Source organism: Miscanthus floridulus, chromosome 18 (assembly GCF_019320115.1).
Source record: "Miscanthus floridulus cultivar M001 chromosome 18, ASM1932011v1, whole genome shotgun sequence".
NCBI lineage: Eukaryota > Viridiplantae > Streptophyta > Magnoliopsida > Poales > Poaceae > Miscanthus > Miscanthus floridulus.
Window position 1 is genome coordinate 64,311,231 of NC_089597.1, and position 24,571 is coordinate 64,335,801.

Sequence of the window (24,571 nt, forward strand, 5' to 3'; positions counted from 1 at the left end):
ACGCCAAACTTAGCCGATGGTGTCCTGCATTTGTTTCTGTCACTATGCCAACGGTGGCATGGCCTGCAGTTCTTTCATGAGTTCGATCAATTGGGGATCCTCAGTACTTTAGTAAGTCCATCTACCACTTGATCTGTTGATGTCCTTGGTGGCATTGTGGCAGCAGCTGAAGTACATAAACCACCATGTGTTGGCAATGTGTCAACTTCTGATGCATCATTAGGACTTGCTGACACGTATGTGACAAGAATTGAATTTCTCTCATGTTGATTAGTTGGGAAGCCAAAGACGGTAATCTAGTGTAGCAGCTTTTCATCCAAATGCATGTCAGTGTCATGCAAATTTTCATCCGTACTTGCCTCAGCCCCTCCATCATCGGCTTTATTTAGCCGATTGGTTGTAGACATGCATATGCTTCCCTTTAGATAGCTTCTCCTTCTTCTTAAATGTAGCACCTCTGTGATCAAGCTAGTCAAATAATCCATGGTATGTGTTACTCGTCTGGCCCATCCCTTGTTTATTTTACAATGATGAATTAACTCACAGCATCTTGATGATGGCCGAATAAATGCTAACATCGGCCTCTAACTTCTGATCAAATGATTGTGGTCCCACCAGGCATGCCAAAAAGCAGTGTCGACACAAAAATGTGGCGATGTGATCAACACACAACAAGCCGGAAGGATCTGCTTTGATGGAGCAAGGCCGAAGATCCGCTTGGCTTCAATGCAGGGGTAGCCAATCCTGTGAATTCCCAAAGGCGTGCTAGTCAATTTGACCTGCAATTAATAAGGAGAGAAAGTTTATCAGTAATTTAAGGTGGAACATGCCGGTTTTGCCTAGACAGTTCCAAGTGTGCTGCTACAGGAGCAGCAAGACGGGAGAATCGACTAAATAGCCGATACATGAAGAAATCGGCTGTTACGGACTGTAAAGCTCGTGGGTCGTGAATGGTTTTATGTTGACAAGTACAATGCACGCAGATATAAGTAAAATCATCAGCTAGGTGGATATTACCAATGTAAAGCATTGAGCCGATGAATCTAACGAGAAAGGATATAGCATGCGAACAAATCGACTGTCTAGTACAAATGGATCTACAAACGCTATGAATGTAATCTTTTATCATCAATAGTGAGGTTCGACCGGATTGATGGCAGCTATGATGATAATAACAAACTAAAACTAAAGAATCCATAAAACCGTCTATACATTGATAGGTTTTCTAAAAGACATGCTATATGTGTGAAAGCACAAGCGAATTGGCTGAAATAGCCGATTCAAGTAGAAAAGGGGACTACAGCATGTGAACAATCGACTATTTAACATAGATAGATCAATGAACTCATCAGACCTAACCTGCTATCTTTAACAGTGGGGTTCGACTAGATCGATGGCAGCAGTGATAAAGACAATGAATCAAACATTTAAAATAAATAGACCCATTCACACTTAACAGAATCAAGAAGACACTCTATAGGCGTTAAAGTGTAGGCGATCGGCTATTTAGCTGATGCAGGCATAGCAAACAGCCAAGGTCATGCCTGGTCGAAAGCAAATCTACCAACTAGCATCCTCCGATCTAGAGTGCCATTAGTGGGGATCGACTAGATCATTATAGCCATAATAGTGATCTATAGACCAGATTTAACTAGCTAGTAAACCTCCTAAAGATTAGACATGCCTTAACGGCCCATACTATGCACGATCAAGATCAAAGCAGAACAGCCGATGAAACATAATCCGTCGTTTAAAGTAAGAATCGTCGCAATGTGGCAAAATAAACGAGGGACTAAAAGGATGTGAGGCTGATCCAGATCGATCTTGATCGGGCAGGTTCATATTGCTGAAACTAATGATAATAAGAATCATCAGCAAGATCGATAACTTAATGAATCTACTCGAAGGATGCCACCCTTAGGTAGAGCCGATAACTTAACCTTAATCTAATTCGAGAAGTGGAGGTCGAACTTAACTGATGCAGCCGTACTTGAACTAGATAAGAGTCAATAACTAGCTTATACTAGAGCTCGCAGTGGAGGTTGAACTTAACCGATGCAGCCTTACAAACAAAACTATAACCCATGACTGGTACTTACAGATAAGCTAGAGGTTGACCAGATCGATGCAGCCCTGCTTGTTGAAGAACTCATCGAGATCTACATTACTCCTACTCCTAAGGGTTGGCGTGAAGCCAAAAAGATAAAGACTATTTTGATTGATTGAGAGATGTCTTTGATACAATGGTCGGGGGTTTATATTTATACCCTGGGCTGATAAGAGTCCAAAATGAACACAACTAGATAACAAAAAAAAATATCAAGATACATGGACTCTAATTTCCCTTTATGCAGAATCCTTGCTGATGAAGCTTCTTTGGCCGACGTATCCTCTTTCGTTCCATGTACATGCACATACACAATACACATGATGCGTGTCTTTGTTTCCTTTATCATCGATGTGCACCTGGACGTTGTATTTTATCCCAAATTTCCTTTCCTTTCTTGTACAAATTTGTTTTTTTGGTCATGCATCGACCAAACAATTCGAAGTCCTGGTAATGCACACGTATGCATGTACTTCCTCTTGTTGAGCTTATCTTTGTTGGCTTGCATCTTCACCACGTCGGCAGCCTGGAGTCATGTACATACACCATCCAAACTAAGGCAAGCAACATGATACATATGGAGTCCGGCTGGCTTCCTTTATTTTCTTCATGCACGTGTAAACCTAGCTCACAATCCCAACTGCCCTTATCCTCACGTCAAGAGATCTTGGGCGTCATGCTTCCCAAAATATATTAAACAATATTTCTTTTGACATCATCGGCCGATCTCTTCCTTTCTAGGGTAAGCTTACCAAATTTTAGTGTAAACACTAAGCAACTTGCCAATGAACATATCAAGAAATAAGGTAAGTAAAAAATAGGTGAAACAAGAACAGAAAGCACATTTCTTTCTCAAAGGTACGAAATCTTCCATCATCTTCGCTGGAGCCCTAGCCATTTCTTCAATCTAGTGGCATAATCTCTTCTTCCTCCTGCAGATGTTCTTCATTTGTTGTAACATTGGCCTCTGCCTTTAGCTCCCAAATCTTGTTACGTAAATCCAAAATCAAAGTCCTCAGAAATTTTCCATATGGGAGATCGTGCCACTTAAAGAACCCACAATCTAAGTCGGGCTACGAAAAAACCAAATTACCATAAGTACAGCAGGATTTCAACATTTACATTGTGAAAATAGAATGAACAAGAAATAAATTGAGTTACATTATTTGCCCTACAGCATCTGTGGTACCGACGTCCTGGGTTTCCATCACTCCACGAAATCCACCAAGGCATAAATTGAGTTACATTATTTGTCCTACAACATCTGTGGTACCGACGTCCTAGGTTTCCATCACTCCACGAAATCCACCAAGGCATCTTCAAGCCGCAGCGACACAAAAGTGGTGGCTTGTATGCATAGGGGTGGTTCTCGACACGGCACAAGATGGGTGGCCCCCAACCATTGTAGCCTCCTCTGCTAGAAGCCGGTGTTCTTCTCGCGACGGCGCCCTAGGATGGTGCCGACCACTGGGAGGAGTCGGAGCGAGATGCAGCCATGGAGCAATCAGGGTTCAAAGTGTTGCACACTCTGAGTGAATAGGTCAGGCCTAGGTCTTTTGTCTACGCTTTTGCCTCCCGCCAAGGCACCAAAACATACTTCAAAACCCTCGCACTCCCGCCAAGATGAAATGTTGTGTCACCGGTAGTTCAGGGTACTACCCAGTCTGTAGAAGAAGGCTTGTTTTGGATCCTCTATGCTTACATAGAGGTGTACACATGGACCACAATCAAGACTAACTGATTCCATTAATAGTTCAACTGAAGTAATAGCTCAATGATTATGCAGTACTCATACATACAAATCCAGAGGTTTCATTAGTACATATAAACTTCATTCACATAAAAGTTTCACAAATTCTAAGACTTAATGTTAGATGGGTAGCCAGTTGCTAAGGTACTCAATTGGTTGATGCGGTCCCAAAAGCCAGAGGTAGTGAACCATAGCAAAGATGACAGCATCTCTGTCCATGGACACATTGTATTTATAAAGTATGTCTACTTCTTGTCCAGTCCTGCAAAGCACAAAAATCTCTACACAAACAGGGTCTTGAATGATTCTTATCAAATTTTGTGGTCCGAGAAGGTGACTGAACAGTGGCTTCAACAATCAACGGTCGGTCTAGGGTGAATGCTCCATCCCCAAGTAGCAAACAACATCATCTGGGGTACTGGTGCCACCCCTAGCCACCAAAACATAAGGTTGCTCGCATTGAAATGTCTTCTTCCGAAGTAAGACATCTGTTGCAATGAAGAAATTCCTAATATGAACAAAACTAATACCGAACCCAAAACCATTTAGAACCAAATGCAAACAGGGGGGTGACCGAATGCATCTAACCTTCACGGGGCATTGTCCACAACGACAATGCAAAGGTGCTTGAGGCATGGCAAGTATAGGCGACAGGTCAAAATGAAGATGAAGCAACGGGTGGGGAGAATGAAGATAAAGCAATAACGGGTGGGGAGAACTAATGGATTCGTATTGGGGTTTTTTAGTTGGTCGAACCACCACCAAGGCGCCGACAGGACCCAAGGAGAGTTAGGAACGGGCTAGGGCGCTTCTAGGTTTGTTGCCAAATGGACGGTCTAGATTGATCGGGCAGCGAGAACGGACAGCATGGGATAAGTTAAACAGTGTCCATATTAAGCCGGCCATTGCCACGCTAATCCAACGCTATAATACGGCGATTGTCAGTGGTTAAACTGCTTTTAGATTCTCCTGGAAACAACCGCAACCGTACATGACAATTTTTTTTCCTTTTCATTCACAAATATACAGAAAAATTAAAAAAAAACATTCGTCAAGAGATCAAATCCGTGCACTGGCATTTGGAAGTAGTATTGGAAAGAACTTGCTTTACATTTCATATAAAAAAGGTGGCATTGAAGAGATCAAATCTGCGCGAATAGAATTTTTTTCTTTGATTGATTACATATAACTAACATATAGGTACAATTTGGACAAGTATATGATTGTACTTCGTCCGAAAGCATAATAGCTAACCTAAACTATTAAAACTACTTATACTAACTATAAACTACTTAATCTAAATATATGATCCTCTCACACGCCTTGCTCGCTTGGGAGGAGGCAAGGTGAAGTCGGAGTCGGGGTCATCATCGGAGTCGGCGGCGGTGTCTTCGGCGTCAGCGTCGGCGTCATCCTCGTCCTCCTCCTTTGGGTCCTCCTTCTCAGAGCTCCACGGAGGACTATAATCAGACATCCTATCGTCGGAGGAAACGTTCTCCTCGAAGGACTGGTGGGAAGACAAGTCGTCCTCGCTGGACAACGGGCTGCTTGGAAACTTGATGAGACTGTCCAATATTTTCTTTGTAGATTGGAAGAGAAGGGGATGATGGATGAACAAGAGGGTAGTTTCAGAGGACACTGGACCTAAAGTATATGTAGAGCAGTGGGTACGCGGCTCTTAGGTTTTAGGCGGCGAAAGTAATGGTAATTTGACGGCCTTGGAAGTTGAGGCAATTCAACACTCACGCTAAATTTACCGTCGGTTGACCAAACGCTACTTTAGGTCCGGTGAGCAAAATGTATATCCCAGTCGGCCCGGCTTTTCATGCGACGGAGGAAATGCAACCCCAATACCACTGCCACATCTATCGTTAACCCATCGGTGGTAGAAGTCTGAACTGACGGTTTTAGTCCTAGGAGGCCTCGCTATCGTTCCAACCGACGGTGCAAGTATCACACCAGTCGCTTCTATCGCTACGGCAGTGAAAGTAGCGACAGTGATAAATCAATCTATAGTAGTGCTATGTTTCTAACTCTACTCCTGTAACTTTACCAAATCACACAAGTGCGACACACAGATTGATACCTCAAAACAAGTATGCTAGGCGATAGGTGAACAATAGGGTATGAAACCCTATCTAAAGCGGCTACCTTTTTATGGGGGCCTTAACTTTTAAGAACTTGCCTACAACATGTGGTGGACTACAAAGGCTAGACAGGGTTGTCACCACCTACTACCTACCACAATCCATCCGTGCAACAAGTAGTAACCAAATGCAAGATAATGTATAAGCACCACACTTACACCTTCTCTCACTACTCTAGCCAGTAATTACTCAGGCCAACTAGAGCACCCTATGATAGGCTGATGATCGCAATGCAGGTGTGTTTCCAAGATCACAATCTAGTGTGTAACAACTATATGACAAGATAAGCCACAACAATACTATAACTAGTATAATATTGCACAAAGTAAAGACTAAGTAAAGTAGAGAAAGAGTAATATATTGAACAAAGTAAAGTCTTACAAAAAGAAATGGAAAGGTACAAGAGCTATACCAGACTCTCCAGAAGACTGCTCCGGAAGACCTGAGCAAAGCTCACTACTCAACTCTAACTCCCACACTAGACTACACTACTAAGATAAAGTGGACTAACTACTCTTCACTTGAGCTTGTAGGCTTCTTCACCATGAATGGAGAGGGGTGTGTGACCCTCTATTTATAGGTGGAGGTGGAGCCTGGCATCATGTCAGCGATCCGTGTGACCTCCATCAAGCACCATTGGATCAAATTGCCATTAAATCAAGGGTTGAGATCATTGGAGTGCATGGAGGCATCATGCACTAAGGCGGTGGGTGAGAGATGGACGTCAGTTGGCACCATAGGGGCGTCGACCGACACCCCTATGATAGGTGGGACATGTCTCCCCTTCTAGAAGGATGGCCCACTATCATAGTGTGTGGTTGGCCACTTTTGTCACGTTGTATGCTTTGTTGTGGGTCCATGAATCCATGTGACTTTATCTTCCACCCTTGAGAGAAAACACAAGTGTGATCCAAGGGTGGGGATTGTCTCCAGGATACTTCACATGGATCCTGCCACCTTGGCAGGGCCTGGTGGGCCCATAGGGGGGTCGGGCGACCCCCATATGGTGGATCCACAAGCTCATTTTCTCCAGTTTTGTGACATCCTGCATACACATGCTCAAAGTACAAGTGTAACTTGTTATTGGTAAAAATATGTTCATGTCATGTTACTCTTCCTTTGAAACTGAGGCTATTGACGGTGTTGAGTGTGTGAATTTATGACATTTTCACCGTCAACATAGGCGTAGCACCAAGATGATGCACTCCACTCATGCCTTACCCAGACACGTCGTTGCGGCTCTCTAGGCTTGCCGGCACGCTACTGTTGCAAGTGGCCGAGCTCACCCGCGTGCCGCCGATGCTCATGGCCGAGCTCCATTCGGAGGGGATGCGGGAGATCAATGTGGGAGGACATCCGTGACAGAGAGGTCAAGATCGCAGGAAAGGCATTTTTGCTAGAGCTTTGGAGATTAATCGTGGACTTTTGTTCTACGCGATTTCGTCCGCCGGTTCGGAAAGGACAGGAACGACAATTTTTCTCCAGCGTGAAGGAAATCAGAAGAGGGTCCCCTTGGGATGAAAAGGGTCGGCCATTCAATCATTTCCTCTCTTTCTTTTTCTATTTTTTTGAACTTTAATATTCAAAGTTGCTCTATTATATACTTGCTCTATTATCCTATATAATGCTGCAAAATCCACACGTTTATTCTCACAGCAACACACGGGTATCATCTAATATGAATAGAAACCATTGTACATATATAGCAACCAAACAAATGGCCTAATCGAACAGGGTGGGAATGATTTGCATGTTTGTTTCCTTCTTTAGACCAAACAGCATGTGGTCGACTCCCGATGTTGTTGAGTGGGAGTCTGGGAGATACTATGCTCAGAACGTGGTCGACTCCGCGACACTCAAGAGCCGGAGACCACAGCTAGGATACGCGAATCTCTGGGCCCCACCTTACCTTGTACCGTATGGAAGACCAGTCTCCAGCCCCAGGAGGCTTCAGTGATGACTTAGACCGTCTCCAATAACTATTACTCAAAATACAAGATCCATCTCAAGTTTGGATAGCGCTACAGACAAAGGTTCAATATCTATTTTTTGTCTTCTCCAACAACAAGACATAAAAGAGAACATTTTTCTGCAAATGGGTCTTTAGGAGAGATAATACTCAGATTTAGGTTATATCTCTCCTTACACCTAAAATGGGTCTTTCATATAGATACTCTGTTTGAGGTATTATGTTGAATACTCATTTTAGGTTTGGGTCTCATGGAGGGTCTCCTAGTAGAGACCGCCTTACTACACTTCCATTGGCTACCACTTGCCATCCGCGGGCCCACAACCCGCAGGCCGCAACCGCAACCTTCGCTTCCGTACTGCGACGGTAGAGCCATCGACGGCATGATCACTGGTGTTGTTGGGCCTTACTCCCTCTGTTCCTGCAATATCTGTCATCGGTGAAACAACCTAGTTACCAATGACAATGGCAAAAGACGCTGACACCCCTACTCGAATGATTTGTCAACTGTGCATTTGAACGGACATGCCATCAATGCTACTCACCACATCATTCTTCTTACAATAAACAAATCCGAACTCACACCCACATTTTCACAGTTTTACATACAGTACAGTATTTCTCTCTTAAACAATGCATGCGTGCGTTTTTTTTACGAAAAAAGGCCTTCGGTGGCGTGTGAGGCTGCGAGGGGGAGGGGGAAGAGATAAGACTGCCTTGGCCGACAGCGCATGGTGCGGTGCAGCAGTACAGCTATGGCCTATGACGGGGAATAGGCAACGACAGATATTACGGGACGTTCCACTGTCGCTCCAACGACAGATATTGCGTGTCAACTACCATGCTGTTGCTGCATCAAGTTTCCTCGGCACACGCAGCATAAAAAACGCCTTGGTCGGTACAGCTCTCGTCGTAGTATAATAATCTAAAGCCCATAGGCGAATCAGTCGCAAGCGGCATGCCATCTTCCCAGCATATATCTGAGTTCCGTCACGGCCAGCCGCGCCATGTCAACGAGCACGGCGCGCCGCTTTTGTTTAATCACGTGCTACGCCCGCGCTCATGTAGTAGCCATCACCACCATGTCAATGTCCGCCCGTGTACGGCCATTCATTCATTCGTTTGGCTCGCGTCGGTCGCGCCTCGCGCCCGGCCGGCCAGTTTATAGAGCCAGTCAAGTAGTATCATGCTGCCTGCTTTCCTACTGCCAGTGAGTCCTCTCCTAATCAAGTCCCGCGCGCGTCCGCCCGGCCGGCCTCGACGTCGACATGCCGCCGATCCGGGTGCTGACGGCGCTGGACCAGGCGCGCACGCAGTACTACCACTTCAAGGCCATCGTCATCGCCGGTATGGGCCTCTTCACCGACTCGTACGACCTCTTCTGCATCGCGCCCGTCATGAAGCTCATCGGCCGCGTCTACTACGCGCCTGCGGACGACCCCAGCAGGGTCGACGACGACGGAGGCCGCCCCCGCCCGGGCGTCACGCCGCCCGCCGTGGTGTCCGCCACCGTGGGCGTGGCGCTGCTGGGCGCGGTGGCCGGGAACCTGGTGTTCGGCGCCTTGGGCGACCGCGCGGGCCGGCGCCGCGTCTACGGCGCGTCGCTGCTCCTCATGCTGTGCGCCTCCGTGGGGAGCGGCTTCTCCGTGTGCCGCACCCGCGGCTGCGCGCTCGCCAGCCTCTGCCTCTTCCGCTTCTTCCTCGGCGTCGCCGTCGGCGGCGACTACCCGCTCTCCGCCACCATCATGTCCGAGTTCGCCAACCGCCGCACGCGGGGCGCCTTCATCGCCGCCGTCTTCTCCATGCAGGGCTTCGGGATCCTCGCCAGCTCCACGGTCATCATGGCCGTCGCCGCCGCGTTCGACCGCTACACGGGCCGCCGCGCTCCGCTCGACGACACGCCCGAGGCCGCCGACCTCGCCTGGCGGATCATACTCATGATCGGCGCCGTACCCGCCGCCGTCACCTTCTACTGGAGGATGGCCATGCCCGAGACGGCCAGGTACGTGCGCGTACGAAGCCATTCGTTTCGATTTTCGATGGCCAAATGATTAACACGGCGGCGGCGCGCTGTAAAGTTACGTAGTACGAACGGAATGGTTCGAATTGGGCTTAATAGTGTCCGTACGTACGTGCTATTGCCTTTTCTAAAGTGACAGCCAAGATTGACGTGCCTACATTACTAATGGTTCGAAATGGACTTCACACGATGATGATCTCAAAACATGCTAATGTACTAAGTAGTTGCATAGAAAATGGTTAAAAAAAACTGAAATAGGTTTTAGGTGTTGATGTATACTCTCTTTTTTTTTGCGAGGGTGTTGATGTATACTCATGTCACTTACATACAGTTAAATAAAAGGTCGAGTTGAAGAATATACTACTGCGTTATACCAGCTATCCCAAGACGTAGTCGCCTCTCTTCACCTGCAGCCCAGTGGCCTGGGAAGTAATATACGTGTCTCACCTATACGGGCCATACACCGGCAACCAGGCCGGTTCAGCATATCAACTATAGTCAGCGGCTTGCATTGGCATCAGTTTTTTTTTAAGCTCAACTTGCCAGTCGTCACGATTATGGAATTACTAGCATGTTTCTGGTGTTGTTCCCTCTGACCTACGACCTTCTAGAACTAATCATGTAATTTAACGTTGCTGTGTTACATCAGTTTAGGCCTTATTTAGTTCCTCCCCTAAAAGTTTACGTCATGTCTCATCAAATGTTTGGACACATGCATGGAGTATTAAATATAGACTAGAAAAATAACTAATTACACAAATTATGACTACTTTACGAGACGAATCTTTTAAGCCTAATTAGTACATGATTTGATAATAAAGTGATACAGTAACACATGTGCTAATGACGGATTAATTAGGTTTAATAAATTTGTCTCGCGGTTTACTAACGGATTCTGTAATTTATTTTTTTATTAGTATTCGAACACCCCATGCGACACATCCATGTGACACCCTAAAACTTTACACCCTGAAATTAAAAAAGGCCTTAATAGTTAATAGGCTTTATATATACACATAATCGATAATCCAAAGCATCTCTTTCTGACCTACGACCCTAGATGATAATCATGCCAATCAATCTTAGTATACCAGCTTCGATGATCACACACCTGTACTAACAAAAAGAGTTAAGACGTCTTTCTCCAATCTGTTTTATTTTTTAATCATTTTAAGAAATTGGAGAGCGGCCGTGTTCAGTGTGGTTGGGAGCGCGTGTTCGCTCACCCAGTATTGACTGGAAGTCAAGGCTTCTCAACCACACTGAAGCTGCTCTGAGAGTCATAATAGTCATGGCCTATGTTTGCTAGGATTATGTGTTATATTTTATATTTCTCTTAAGACGCAATTAGAAAATAACATTGGAGCTGCGATAGTAGCATGGTGTCCGAGCAGTCTACACATTGGTCCCGTTCGCTGGTCTGAAACTTGACTGAAACTGGTTGAAAAACATTATTCCAGCTGAATTGTTGTGAGAGAAAAACACTGTTCCGGCTGAAAAAAGAAGCCGAACAAGTCGAATATAGGATAAGCCGAACAGGGCCATTCTCGAGTGCACATTTAAGTGATTAGACTTGAAAATAATAGTACTCCCTCTGTTCTCTATTTTATAGACTGTTTTGGTTCTTCTTTTCTTTTCTTTTTTGCGACTCTCCGTTTTGGTTCTTCTAGATATACAACTTTTACTATGATTTTAGACATATCTAGGTGCATAGTAAAGATATGTATCTAGAAAAGCCAATCTTAGGTTATTGTTACCATCAATGCAAGGCTAGAAAATATACATGACATGTTGCATAACATATTGGTAAATAAGATAACAATATCAATCAACTGTAATCTAGGATTGAGATATACGCTTACTCCTAGAATCTAGAACGTGTTTTTCACTCAATAGTCTGTCTTTTTTAGAATTTTTTGCTCCGTAGAGAATGAGCTTATTTGCAGCTCGGTGGTTGAGTCAATGGACAAAAGAAGGTTGGTCTCATGTTCCATTCGCCGCACGGCATTTTACCACAGATTAACTCAAAATACGAGTCCACTACTTGGCCAAAGTCTCGCATCAGCTTGGCCAAACCAGGTTTGATGTTCGGTAGCACCAAGAAATCCCTAGTAATCTTGCCTGCTTGAATAAAAGCTAGGAAAATCTTGATAGCCTCGACGAGTCAAATTGGCTCCCTTACCCCCGGCAAGTTTTTGAATGATGTTGTGTGCTTGTCTCTTCCTTGTAGCCATCGTCAGATAGAGAAACTGGGTAACAGACATCCTCCCCAACTGTCAAAATTAGATAAAATTGGGCCCACAAAATTTCATATGTGGTTTCCTATTTTCTAAATCTAAAACAATAAAAATCATGTTGGATCTCTAAAAGTTGATAATTAATTTACTTTTACATAAAAAATATGTAGCTAGTTTCAGTTTCCTTCAAAAGATGTTATCCAATTGTTGGTGCTTTATTTAGAGTTGTTTTGATCTTATTTGTTTTAAATAAATAGTGAGCAAGATTACAAGTAATAAAGCAATAGGAACAAAAATAAACCAACTCCAATATGTGTATAATGAGTAGATAACATTTTTAGAAGAAAATTGGTACTAGTTTGATATTTTTCTAGATTACTCTCTATTGCTTCAAAATACGTTATCAACAAGTTATAAATAAAATAGTTTTAGAAAGAAATAAACCAATTCTAAATAAGTATATAGAGACCATAAATGAGCAGATAACATTTTTAGAAGAAAATTGGTACTAGTATGATATTTTTCTAGATTACTCCCTATTGCTTCCAAATATGTTATCAACCAGTTCTAAATAAAACAGTTTTACAAACAAATAAACCAATTCCAAATAACTCTATATAGATCATAAATAAGCAGATAACATTTTTAGAAGAAAATTAGTACTACTTTGATATTTTTCTAGATTACTCCCAATTGTTCCAAATATGTTATCAACCAGTTCTAAATAAAACTGTTTTAGAAACAAATAAACCAGTTCCAAATATCTCTGTATAGATCATAAATGAGCAGATAACATTTTTAGAAGAAAATTAATACTAGTTTGATATTTTTCTAGATTACTCCCTATTGATCCAAATATGTTATCAACCAGTTCTAAATAAAATAGTTTTAGAAAGAAATAAACTAGTTCCAAATAACTATATATAGATCATAAAATAGCCGATAACAATTTATTTGAAGTAAAATAAATAAATTATGATTTTTTAGAGATCATACCAAATTTTTATTATTAAAATACACAAAACCACCTATGAAACTAGTCCAGAGGAGTAAATTTATCTGGTTTCTACTAGACGGTGTCTTTTGTCTGTTTTTTAGTTCAAGATTGAAAACCGAACCAACTTGTAACTTGATAACTTTACCCCCTAATAAAAAGGCTAAAAATCGCTAAAATGCTCCTACGACCCAATGGTGGTATAACTGTAAAGTAGAATGGTTAAGTGTCTTCGCCTACCTTCAGAGGCCGCGTAGTGTATTATCGCAACTCCAGCAATAGCCCTCAAATCAAAGCCCTCTACTTTTTGTTTGAGAGCTCCACCTATTTCTGAGGGCCCTGATTTCTGGACTGCACTCCAGCAGGAGTCCTCAAATCAATTTTTAGAGAGAATGACACGTAGGACCCACTCGTCATCATCATCTTATCTTCTTCACAGAGGAACGTGACCATGGGGGCGGATGGGAAGGGACGCGCTGGGGACTTGCTCGCGGTCGGGAATTGGCTTCGACCTCTGGCGAGCAGGGACGGCGGGCAGGAAGGAGGCCGCGCGCGGCGCGCTTCTCTAGTGGCCCTGCACCACTACGGGGGAGCAGCCCATGCCACTTGGGAAGAAGCCCGAGCTCGCCACGCTGGGGTGGAGCGGGGAGGAGCCCACACCGCCGGGAGGAACAGGGCAGAGCCCGTACCGAGAGGAAGGAGGCCAGACGCATGGGGAAGGACGCCACGACGAGACCCGGACGCAGGAGGAGAAGCGGCTCCCTACGAATCTGGGGCGGTGGAGGGGGCGCTGCGACAAGAGAGGTGTTCGGCGGCCCCTTCCCCACCGGATCTGAGCGGCACTTGATGGAAACATTGGGGATCGGACGGCGCGACGAGGGAAAAGAGCGGGAGCGGGAGCCAGAACAACAACCAACTGTCGGATGGGGGTGGGGTGGAGGCCCATGGGATTGAGGGCCGAGGGGGCTAGTTTGAGAGCCACCTAAATTTGGGGACCAGAGTAGAGACTCTGCTAGAGCTGTGTTTTTAGCTCCAGCCCTCAAATTTTAGTTTGAGGGCTTGAATAGGGTGTGTGCTGAAGATGCTCTTAATTTGAGTCAGAATAGCCCTGCCATGGCTTACAAGTACAACCATAGATTGATATGATCAAGCAATTCTAGTAATACAGCAAATTCTATACATGTTTCCATCTATATATCAGCAAGATCAATAAATCATAGGTCATACCAATTTTACATAATATACTTTTACAATAACTGCAGGTTTACAGCCCTTGTGGAGCACGACGCGGTGAAGGCAACCCACGACATTGGGCGCGTGCTCGCCGACCTCGACCTGGCCTCGATCACCGAGGAGGAGGTGGCCGCCTTCCGCCGCACGACTCCTCCGGCGCAGTTCGGCCTCACGACGGCGTCGTCGTACGGCCTCTTCTCGCGCCGCTTCCTCCGGCGGCACGGCCGGGACCTCTTCGCGTGCGCGTCCGCGTGGTTCCTTCTCGACATCCCCTACTACAGCAGCACGCTGTTCCAGTCCCAGATCTACCGCCCGTGGTTCCCGCCGGCTGAGCACGTGAACGCGTTCCAGGAGGCCTTCAACGTGGCCAAGTTCCAGGCCATCATCGCCGTCGCGTCCAGCATCCCCGGCTACATCGTCGCCGTGCTCCTCATCGACCGCGTGGGCCGACGCCGGCTCCAGATGACCGGGTTCTTCCTCATGGCCGTCTTCCTCTTCGCGCTCGCCGGGCCGTACGACCGTTACTGGCGCGGCCACGCGACGGACGCGTGGTACATCGTGCTCTACGCGCTCACCTTCTTCTCCGCGAACCTCGGGCCCAACACCACCACCTTCATCCTGCCCGCCGAGCTCTTCCCGGCGAGGTTCCGGTCCACGTGCCACGGGATATCTGGCGCCGCGGGGAAACTCGGCGCGCTCATCGGCGCCATCGGCTTCCTGTGGGCGTCGCAGGACCGGGACAGGAGCAAGGTTCTGGCAGGGGCAGGGTACGAGCCAGGCATCGGCATGATGTACGCCCTGATTATCCTTGGCGGGATCTGCCTGCTCGGCCTCGCCGTCACCTACTTGTTCACGCCGGAGACCATGAGGCGGTCGCTGGAGGAGAACGAGAGCGACAACGGCCACAGCCAAGCTGCCGAAGGCGATGCCGGCCAGCGCTTCCAGGAACTTGCTGAGCTACCAAAGAGTCCGGCATCCATGGTGAGCTCGCACGTCAGCTCGTCGCCAATCCATCCACACCGGTTTTCTGTCTGAAACTGAAACAGTGAAACAGGGTTTTGAACTTTGTATGTGCGAAATGCAGATGTATAGTAGTATATCCGGACGGCGCATTGGTGCCACTGGCGGTTTAGGTAAAAGTAGTGCAAAAATCAAAATTACTAATCAAGAAAGCTTGATCAGCTTTTCTTTTTGATTTTTTTTATGGAACTTGCCCTGAAATATTGTATGTTTTCACGCAATGATCTTCACCATTGACTCGTAAGCACGTAAGACTGAGATTCAACTCGATGGAAGAAAAATCAAGGCAGGAGTGGATACGGTATCACCTGAGAACTAACGCATCTAAACATTAGAAAAAAAAAATGTTTTTTTTAATATTAACAAATTTGTCCGTGTGTTGCAACGGTATATATAGCTATTGCGTAGTCACCCAGACGACTTGCACTTAATGTATTTCAGTTTGTCCGTTAATCATACTCTATGCCAAGCCTTTCCCTAGCTCGTGTGGGCAATGCATTTCTTTTCGTCTTGTAATCGTACTTTGTGTCATGTCTAGAGATGCGCCCTTTTCATAGCTTGTGTGGACACGACAGTCTTGAAGATTTATTCGGGATAGCAAAAATGCCCGTGCATGCAACCGTAGAAAAGTTATAACGTCATCAAAAGCCTGACATGTATGTTGTCGGGTATCGTAAAAATGGGTCCCTTAAGTAAGAGCCGAAAAAATCGCTTAGATCCTGTCAAAATCAAAGCCAAGAGAGGCCTTGGATATGCTACCGATTCTCCGCCTCGCTCGAGGCCTCGCACGAAAGGCCTTGGATATGCTACCGATTCTCCGCCTCGCTCGAGGCCTCGCACGTAAGGCCTCGGACGAGTAACCTCCGCCTCGCTCGAGGCCTCGCACGTAAGGGGGGAACCGATTCTCCGCCTCGTTCAAGGCCGGCTCGGCAAACAACCCCGTCGCCTTTGCCTCGACCGATTTCTCTGACAGGACGTCACGTCCAACTAACGTGCCCAGCCGCTCCCGCGATATCAGCCGAACGACGGCTCGACACAGCGGAGTGGCCGACGCGACGTGGGTCACATCGACGCCATGCCATCCGAGACAGGACGGGGCAGGGGTTACCGACCGCTGTGCTCGGCACTGTGCCCACGACGGACACCCATACGGCGCTAGTGCTACCTAAACCCTGCTCCGAGGACAGCGCGGCGTGGAGAGTCAAGTTTGGGTCCCTGTAACCTCGGAATCAGTGTACAGGACCAATTGCTCCCTCCGAGCCTCGGCAATCCACTTCAGGGTCTTCGGCAGCCTCGAGATTCGCTCCCGCCGAGCCCCCCCCCGATGGCTCGGCCTCGGCACCAACTAAGCCTCGGCTTTTTACACTATCAGCACACAGCAACCAGCACGTCGTCCGCCATGCCCTGCGTCAAACTATCACTGGAGCTCCCACATCGCACAAGATCGGATGTGACCGGCGCGTTGCTCCTAGCACCTCAAGGACGAGACCGCTCCGTCGACCATGCCGCCACAGTAGCAAGCTACAGGGCTCGGACACGCCACCTCCGCTTACCGAACGCTGCGTAGCGAACACATGTATCACCCTGTCCCCCCTTCAACTATAAAAGGGAGAGATCGGGGCCGTTTCTAGGGGGGACGAGCTCACGCTCTCACGAATAGATGAGCTCACGGGTTCACGAACTCACGCGTAGACTCAGACAGGCACAGACGTACACACGCTCCCCTGCTGCTTGAGATCAACATCTCAAGCAATCACACCGTTCCACGCAGAGACCTGGGGCTAGCTCCCTCTCTCACCCAGCTTGTAACCCCCTACTACGAGCACCTCGGTGCAAGGAATACAAGATCGATCCCTCAGACTGGACGTAGGGCACCTATTGCCTGAACCAGTATAAATCCTTATGTCTCTTTGCATCACCATCCGGGATTAGGAACACGCAGTACAAAATTACTAGTTGGTTGAGGGCTCGCCAGCCCAAAACACCGACAGTTGGCGCGCCAGGTAAGGGCTCTACTGCGTGTCAGCTTCGTCATCCCAACAAGTTCCGGATGGCAGACCCCGTACGACCGCTATGTCTCGGCACGGTGATCTGGTTCGGGGGCCTAGAGTTCATGTCTCTAGGATCTGAGTACGACATGGTACTCCTCACACCCCGAGCCCCACCGACCGACGACGACATCACACACCAGCTAGCCCAGGCGCAGGCGGCGCTAGGGCCGCCGCCCTCATCATGCCCGCCAAGCACGGCACGGGCGGGACCACCCTGACACCGCGCAAGCTCTAGGGCGACTGCGTCGCGCTCCGCCGGTATCCCATGCCCAGCTGTTGGCACAAGGTCCCTGGTTGGGGACCTGTCTAGCCTGAGCCTGGACAAGGGAAAGACACCGGTGGCGTGCAGCGACGCCCTCGTCATCAAGCTCTACCCCACCACCTCCTGAGGTGTCGCCTCCAGCGGAGCAAGGCCCGGCGATGGCACCATCCCCGTACCCTTTCGGGTTGTGTAATGCGGCCGCCGCCTATGCTTCCGCCTACGCTTCCGCTCATGCGGAGCCCTTAGGACGCCACCAACGCTTCTTCCTCGACCTCGACGCCACGACCTCGACTCACACCCACACTAACTCCTCAGAGGAGGATGAGGCATGGGCCAGAGTGGACTTCTACGGGCTCCGCGACCCTGAAGCCATGCGCCGCTTCCTGGCCGCAAGCGACTACTGCTTTGGCTACTCCGATTCTGATGACGAAGGCACTTACGACCCCACTCGTGAGTGCTTCCACGTCGAGCTCGGTATGCCGAGCACGGGCGATGAGGACGAAGGGGCAGGTTCTCGCTCCCCGCCCCCCGCGGGGGCGAGCGGCGCCGCACCTCCACGCAACGAGATCCTGGCGGCACGGAACAAAAACCTTGCCCCCGAGGAACATCGACGCCTTGACTTGGAGCAGCTCCGAGAGCTTCAGGCCATGGTCGAGCAAGACCGACTCCTGCTGTAGCAGCTCCGAGACACCCTCGAGCAAGAGCAGCGGGGATGCGGCAACGGTGGAGCAGCCCGGCGGAGGGCTCACAACGTCCACCACCGCATCAACAACGACGTAGGGGGCGAGCAGCCCCCTATCTTCAATCGCGCTAGCCAGAGCATCGCGACAGCGGCGATGCTTCTTCGAATGATGCCCGAGCCCTCTACCACGATGGGGCGATGAGTACACGGCGAGCTCCAGGACCTCCTCGAGACCGCCGCAGTGCAGCAGGCCAAGAGCTCTACTTCTCAACGATGCGGGGGCGCCTCGGAACTACCCATGGCATCACTTCGGCAGAATAGAGAGGCCTCGGTTCGTCCCGAGCCTGCTCGGGCACCAACAACCAACAGGGCCCCCTCGGTGCATGACCGCCTCGGTGGCCGACGCGAGGCGCAAGGCGACCACGATGTGGTCAGCAGGCGACGGCGCCACGACAACGAGGGGCCCGCCCGAGGCTACCACCCGCATCGAGGAGGTCGCTACGACAGTGGAGAGGACCCGTAGTCCTTCTCCTGGGCCACCTGGTCCTCGAGTCTTTAGCAGGGCCATTCGCAGCGCTCACTTCCCGGCCCGGTTTTCGGCAACCGTCCAACCTCACAAAATACAATGGCGAGACCAACTCCGAGCTTTGGCTGGCCGATTACCGCCTAGCCTATCAGCCAGGCAGCGTGGATGATGACCTGCTCATCATCCGCAACCTCCCGTTGTTCCTATCAGACTCAGCGCTGAGCCTGGCTCGAACACCTCCCTCCCTCATAGATCCACGACTGGCGTGACTTGGTGAGGGTCTTCGTCGGGAATTTCTAGGGCACATATGTGCGCCCCGAAAACTCCTGGGGCCTCAAGAGTTGTCGCCAGAAGCTGGACGAGTCTCTCCGAGACTTCATCCAGCGCTTCTCCAAGCAGTGCACCAAGTTGCCTAGCGTTGGCGACTCAGAAATTGTCTAGGCTTTCCTCTCCGGCACCACCTACCGAGACTTGGTCTGAGAGTTAGGCCGAAACATGCCGACCTCGGCTACCGCGCTCCTCGACATCGCCACCAACTTCGCCTCGGGCGAAGAGGCCGTTGGGGCCATCTTCCTCGACAACGACGCCAAGGGGAAGCGGAGGGACGAGGCCCCCGAGGCCTTAGCTCCCCACCTCCCCAAGAAAAATAAAAAGGGTCGCCAGGAGAAATAGGAGGTCCTCGAGGCCGGTCTAGTCATAGCCGTAGAACGCAAGAATCCTCGAGGCCCTAGAGGCTCCGGGCTCTTCGATGACATGCTTAGGAAGCCCTGCCCTTACCACCAGGGCCCGGTGAAGCACACCCTCGAAGAGTGCACCATGCTCCGGCGATAGGGACGACGACAAGGACGACGGGTTCCCCGAGGTGCACAACGCCTTCATGATCTTTGGCGGGCCCTCAGCGCGCCTCATGGCACGCCAGCGAAAGAGGAAACACCGGGAGGTCTTCTCGGTTAAGGTGGCTACTCCCTGATACCTCGACTGATCTCAGGAGGCGATCACCTTTGATCGGGATGACCACCCCAATCATGTCCCGAATCCCGGGTAGTACCCACTCGTTGTCAACCCAATCATTAGCAACACTCGACTCACCAAGGTGTTGATGGACGGAGGCAGCGGCCTCAACATCCTCTATGCCAACACCCTGGATCTCCTGGAGCTTGATCGGTCGCAGCTCCGAGGTGATGCCGCGCCTTTCCACGGCATCATGCCGGGGAAACGCCCTCGGGTGCATCGACTTGCTCAGTCTGCTTCAGCACTCCCTCCAACTACCGCAAGGAGGTCCTCACCTTCGAGGTGGTTGGGTTCAAAGGAACCTACCACGCATCCTGGGGCGGCCATGCTACGCCAAGTTCATGGCGGTCCCCAACTACACCTACCTCAAGCTCAAGATGCTGGGTCCCAACGGCGTCATCACTGTTGAGTCCACGTACGAGCATGCATATGACTGCGATGTCGAATGCATCGAGTATGCCGAGGCTCTCGTGGAGGCCGAGACCCTCATCGTCAACCTCGACCGACTTGGTAGCGAGCTGCCCTGAGACCAAGCGTCATCCCGGTCGACCCCACCGGCCTCGACGACCGGGCGCTGAGGATCAGCGCCACCCTCGACATCAAATAGGAAGCCGTGCTCATCGACTTTCTTCGCGCGAATGCCGATGTATTCGCGTGGAGTCCCTCGGACATGTCGGGCATACCAAGGGAAGTCGCCGAGCACGCCTTGGACATCCGGGCCGGCTCTAGACCGGTGAAGCAGCGCCTGCGCCGATTCGACGAGGAAAAGCGTAGGACCATCGGTGAGGAGGTGCAAAAGCTTTTGGCGGTCGGATTCATCAAGGAAGTGTCCCATCCAGAGTGGTTAGCTAACCCTGTGTTAGTCAAGAAGAAAAATGGGAAGTGGAGGATGTGTGTAGACTACACCGGTTTGAATAAAGCCTATCCAAAAGTCCCTTTCCCATTACCTCAAATCGACCAAATCAGTTGACTCCACTGCGGGATGTGAAACCCTATCTTTCCTTGATGCATATTACGGTTACCATCAAATCAAGATGAAAGAGTCTGACCAGCTCGCGACTTCTTTTATCACACCATTCGGCATGTACTGCTATGTGACTATGCCTTTTGGCCTCAGAAACACAGGGCCACATACCAGCGGTGCATGACCTAGGTCTTTGGCGAGCACATCGGGTGAACCGTCAAGGCCTACGTGGACGACATCATGGTCAATTCCAGAAAGGCCGGGGATCTCATCGATGACCTGGAGATAGCCTTCAAATGCCTCAGAGAGAAGGGCATCAAGCTCAACCCCAAGAAGTGTGTCTTCGGGGTTCCCCGAGGCATGCTCTTAGGATTCATAGTCTCGGAACGCGGCATCGAGGCCAACCCAGAGAAGGTCTCGGCCGTAACCAACATGGGACCAATCCAAGACCTCAAAGGAGTGTAGAGGGTTATGGGATGTCTTGCGGCCTTGAGCCGCTTCATCTCGCGCCTTGGCGAAAAAGACTTGCCTCTGTACCGCCTCTTGAGGAAATCCGAACGCTTTTCTTGGACCCCTGAGGCCGAAGAAGCCCTCGCCAAGCTCAAGGCACTGCTCACCAATCCTCCAGTCCTGGTGCCGCCGGCCAAGGACAAGGCCCTCTTACTCTATGTCGCCGCAATGACCCAAGTGGTCAGTGCGGACGTAGTAGTCGAGAGGCAGGAAGAAGGGCGCGCTCTACCCAACCAATGACCTATTTACTTCATCAGCGAAGTGCTCTTCGAGACCAAAACACGCTACCCCCACATCCAGAAGCTGATCTACGCCGTGGTCTTGGCTTGACGCAAGCTGTGTCACTATTTCGAGTCCCATCCGGTGATCGTGGTGTTGTCTTTCCCCCTGGGAGAGATAATCCATAACCAGGAGGCTTCGGGTAGGATAGCCAAGTGGGCCATCGAACTCATGGGGGAAGCCCTATCTTTTGCGCCTCGGAAAGCAATCAAGTCTCAGGTCTTGGCTGATTTTGTAGCTGAGTTGAATTTTCGCGCGATGTGGTTAAGTTCGAGACCATCGATGTACGGGGCGACTCGCAGCCCGTCGTCGATCAAGTGATGAAGGAGTCGAACTGCAAGCTGGTACGTCGCTTTGAAGACAAGTTCGATGGTCTCGAACTTAACCACATCGCGCGAAAATTCAACGAGGCCGTGGACGAACTGGCAAAGATGGCGCCGGCACGGGCCCCGGTCCCCCCGAACGTCTTTGCTAGGGACCTCCACAAGCCTTCCATCGACTACGCCTTGGCGACGGAAGAGGGCCCACCAGTCGAGCCCACCGTAGGGCCCGAGGCCCCCTCTGTCACCGAGACCCCTTCGGCCGAGCCCAAGGTCATGGAAGTCAACGTAGAGCCTCCCAAGGCCAACTAGGGCACGGACTGGCGAGTCCCGTTCTTAGATTACCTCATTCGAGGAGAGCTTCCTGCAGACAGGACCAAAGCCCGATGGCTTGCATGACAAGCCAAAACTTACGTCCTCAGCAATGGCGAGTTGTACAGGCGAAGCCCGTCTAGGCGTGCTCCAACGATGCATCGCCACCGAGGTAGGCCAAGCCCTACTTTGGGACTTGCAAGTGGGAGCCTGCGGGCACCATGCAGCGCCTTGGACTGCTCGTGGGAAACGCCTTCCTGCCAAGGGTTCTACTAGCCAACGGCGGTTGCTGACGCCACCAAGCTCGTACGCTCCTGTGAGGGATGCCAGTACTATGCGCGGCAGACGCACCACCCGGCCCAAGCCCTCCAAACCATCCCCATTACATGGCCGTTTGCCATGTGGGGGCTCGACATGGTTGGGCCTCTACAGAAGGTCCCCGGAGGCTACACCCATCTACTGGTAGCGATCGATAAGTTCTCTAAACGGATCGAGGCTCGACCAATCAATCGAATCAAATCTGAGCAAGCGGTGTTGTTCTTCACTGACATCATCCACAGGTTCGGGGTTCCGAACACCATCATCACCGATAATGGGACACAATTCACCGGCCAAAAATTCCTGACATTCTGCGACGACCACCACATCCGTGTGGCCTGGTCGGCAGTAGGACACCCTAGGACAAATGGCCAAGTAGAACGTGCCAACGGCATGATCCTACAAGGCCTCAAGCCGAGAATATACAACCGGTTGAAGAAATTTGGCAAGAAATGGCTTGCCGAACTCCCGTCGGTCATCTGGAGCCTGAGGAACACCCCGAGCCGAGCCACGGGGTTTACACCGTTCTTCCTGGTCTATGGAGCTGAGGCCGTCCTCCCCACTGACTTGGAGTATGGCTCCCCGAGGCTATAGGCCTACAACGAGCAGAGCAACCGCACTGCCCTGCGAGGACGCCCTCGACCAACTAGAGGAAGCCCGAGATGTTGCGCTTCTACATTCGGCCAAGTACCAGCAAGCCCTACGACGCTACCAAGCCCGGCCCATTCGAAGCCGAGACCTAAAGGTGGGCGACCTGGTGCTAAGGCTAAGGTAGAGCAACAAGGGCCGCCACAAGCTGACCCTGCCGTGGGAAGGACCGTACATCGTCGCCCAAGTGCTGAAGCCCGGGACCTACAAGCTAGCCAATGAGAAGGGTGAAATCCTCACCAACGCTTGGAACATAGAACAACTACGCCGCTTTTACCCTTAAATTTCCAAGCATTATATACATTGTTTCTCGAAATACAATTAAGAAGCGTTCTTTAGTTGTTCTAACTTTTTGAGAAACCCCTTGGGCCCATCATGGGCCTCAGCGTTACGATAACACCATAAGGGAGACTCAGCTCTGTCTCTGCAGAGGTACCCACTGTGGGGCTCGAACAAGACATGGCTATGCCTCTGTAGAACCAAGCTCCCTCGGGGGCTAGAAGGGGGGACTCCCCCCTTAAGTCCCATGCACCATTTTTAGTCATTTTTTGAAAAAAAAATTCTACGCCAAACTCTCTAGCGTGCTCTGACAAATCGATTGTAAAAAACCTAAGGACCGAAAGACTGTCTCAAGGCCAAAAGGCCGGCTGAGTCGCGAGACGGCCTACGCCTCCGGGCTACGACACTCCCTCACCACCTTTTGCCCGAGGGGTAGCTTAGGCTCCGAGGATGTTTTTTGCAAGAGATTTATTCAGAGACGAGACAGAGGGCAGAGGCTCGGGAATACAATAAAAAACGATTAAGAAGCGTAGACGCACGAGTACTTTAAAAAAGGCCTCGACGGCCACCAGTGTTACGATACGGTAACATAATCCCTAATCTATTTACATGGCCTCTTGGGCCTAGGTCAAGGCTCAGGGTCTCCAGCATCGGTGGACAACGTGGGAGGGACCACCTCCTCTTCGAATAGCTTGGCCAGCGCCGTGTCGAGGGCCCTCAGCCATCTCCATCAGCTTCGTAACCTCCTCATCGGCCTCCTCGTCATCCTCGGCCAGGACGTAGCCATCGCTGATGGCCTCGAGGTCGACACCAGCGTAGTGCGAGGCGATGATGGCTAGGGCGCGCTTGATGCCCATGTGCAGCGCCCCTCAAAGTCGCTCACGTACTTGGCCGCTCAACGCGATCAAGCGGCTCCCAAGGGAGCTGCCCGA

The 24,571-nt window shown here is 49.8% G+C and overlaps 1 protein-coding gene across 1 annotated transcript; it reads left to right on the forward strand.

The window, feature by feature from the left end:
- Positions 1-9,241: 9,241 nt before the first annotated feature.
- Positions 9,242-15,492, forward strand: LOC136522998 (probable inorganic phosphate transporter 1-10). Its single transcript, XM_066516784.1, has 2 exons — positions 9,242-9,975; positions 14,487-15,492. The coding sequence occupies exons 1-2, from the start codon at positions 9,242-9,244 to the stop codon at positions 15,490-15,492; spliced, it is 1,740 nt and encodes a 579-aa protein (XP_066372881.1).
- The last annotated feature ends 9,079 nt before the right edge of the window (positions 15,493-24,571 follow it).

Bases quoted from the DNA above. Each gene is read 5' to 3' on its own strand.
- LOC136522998 (XM_066516784.1), top strand. From the start codon at position 9,242: ATGCCGCCGATCCGGGTGCTGACGGCGCTGGACCAGGCGCGCACGCAG. The intron at 9,976-14,486 runs GTACGTGCGCGT...CAATAACTGCAG, and splicing joins GCCATGCCCGAGACGGCCAG to GTTTACAGCCCTTGTGGAGC.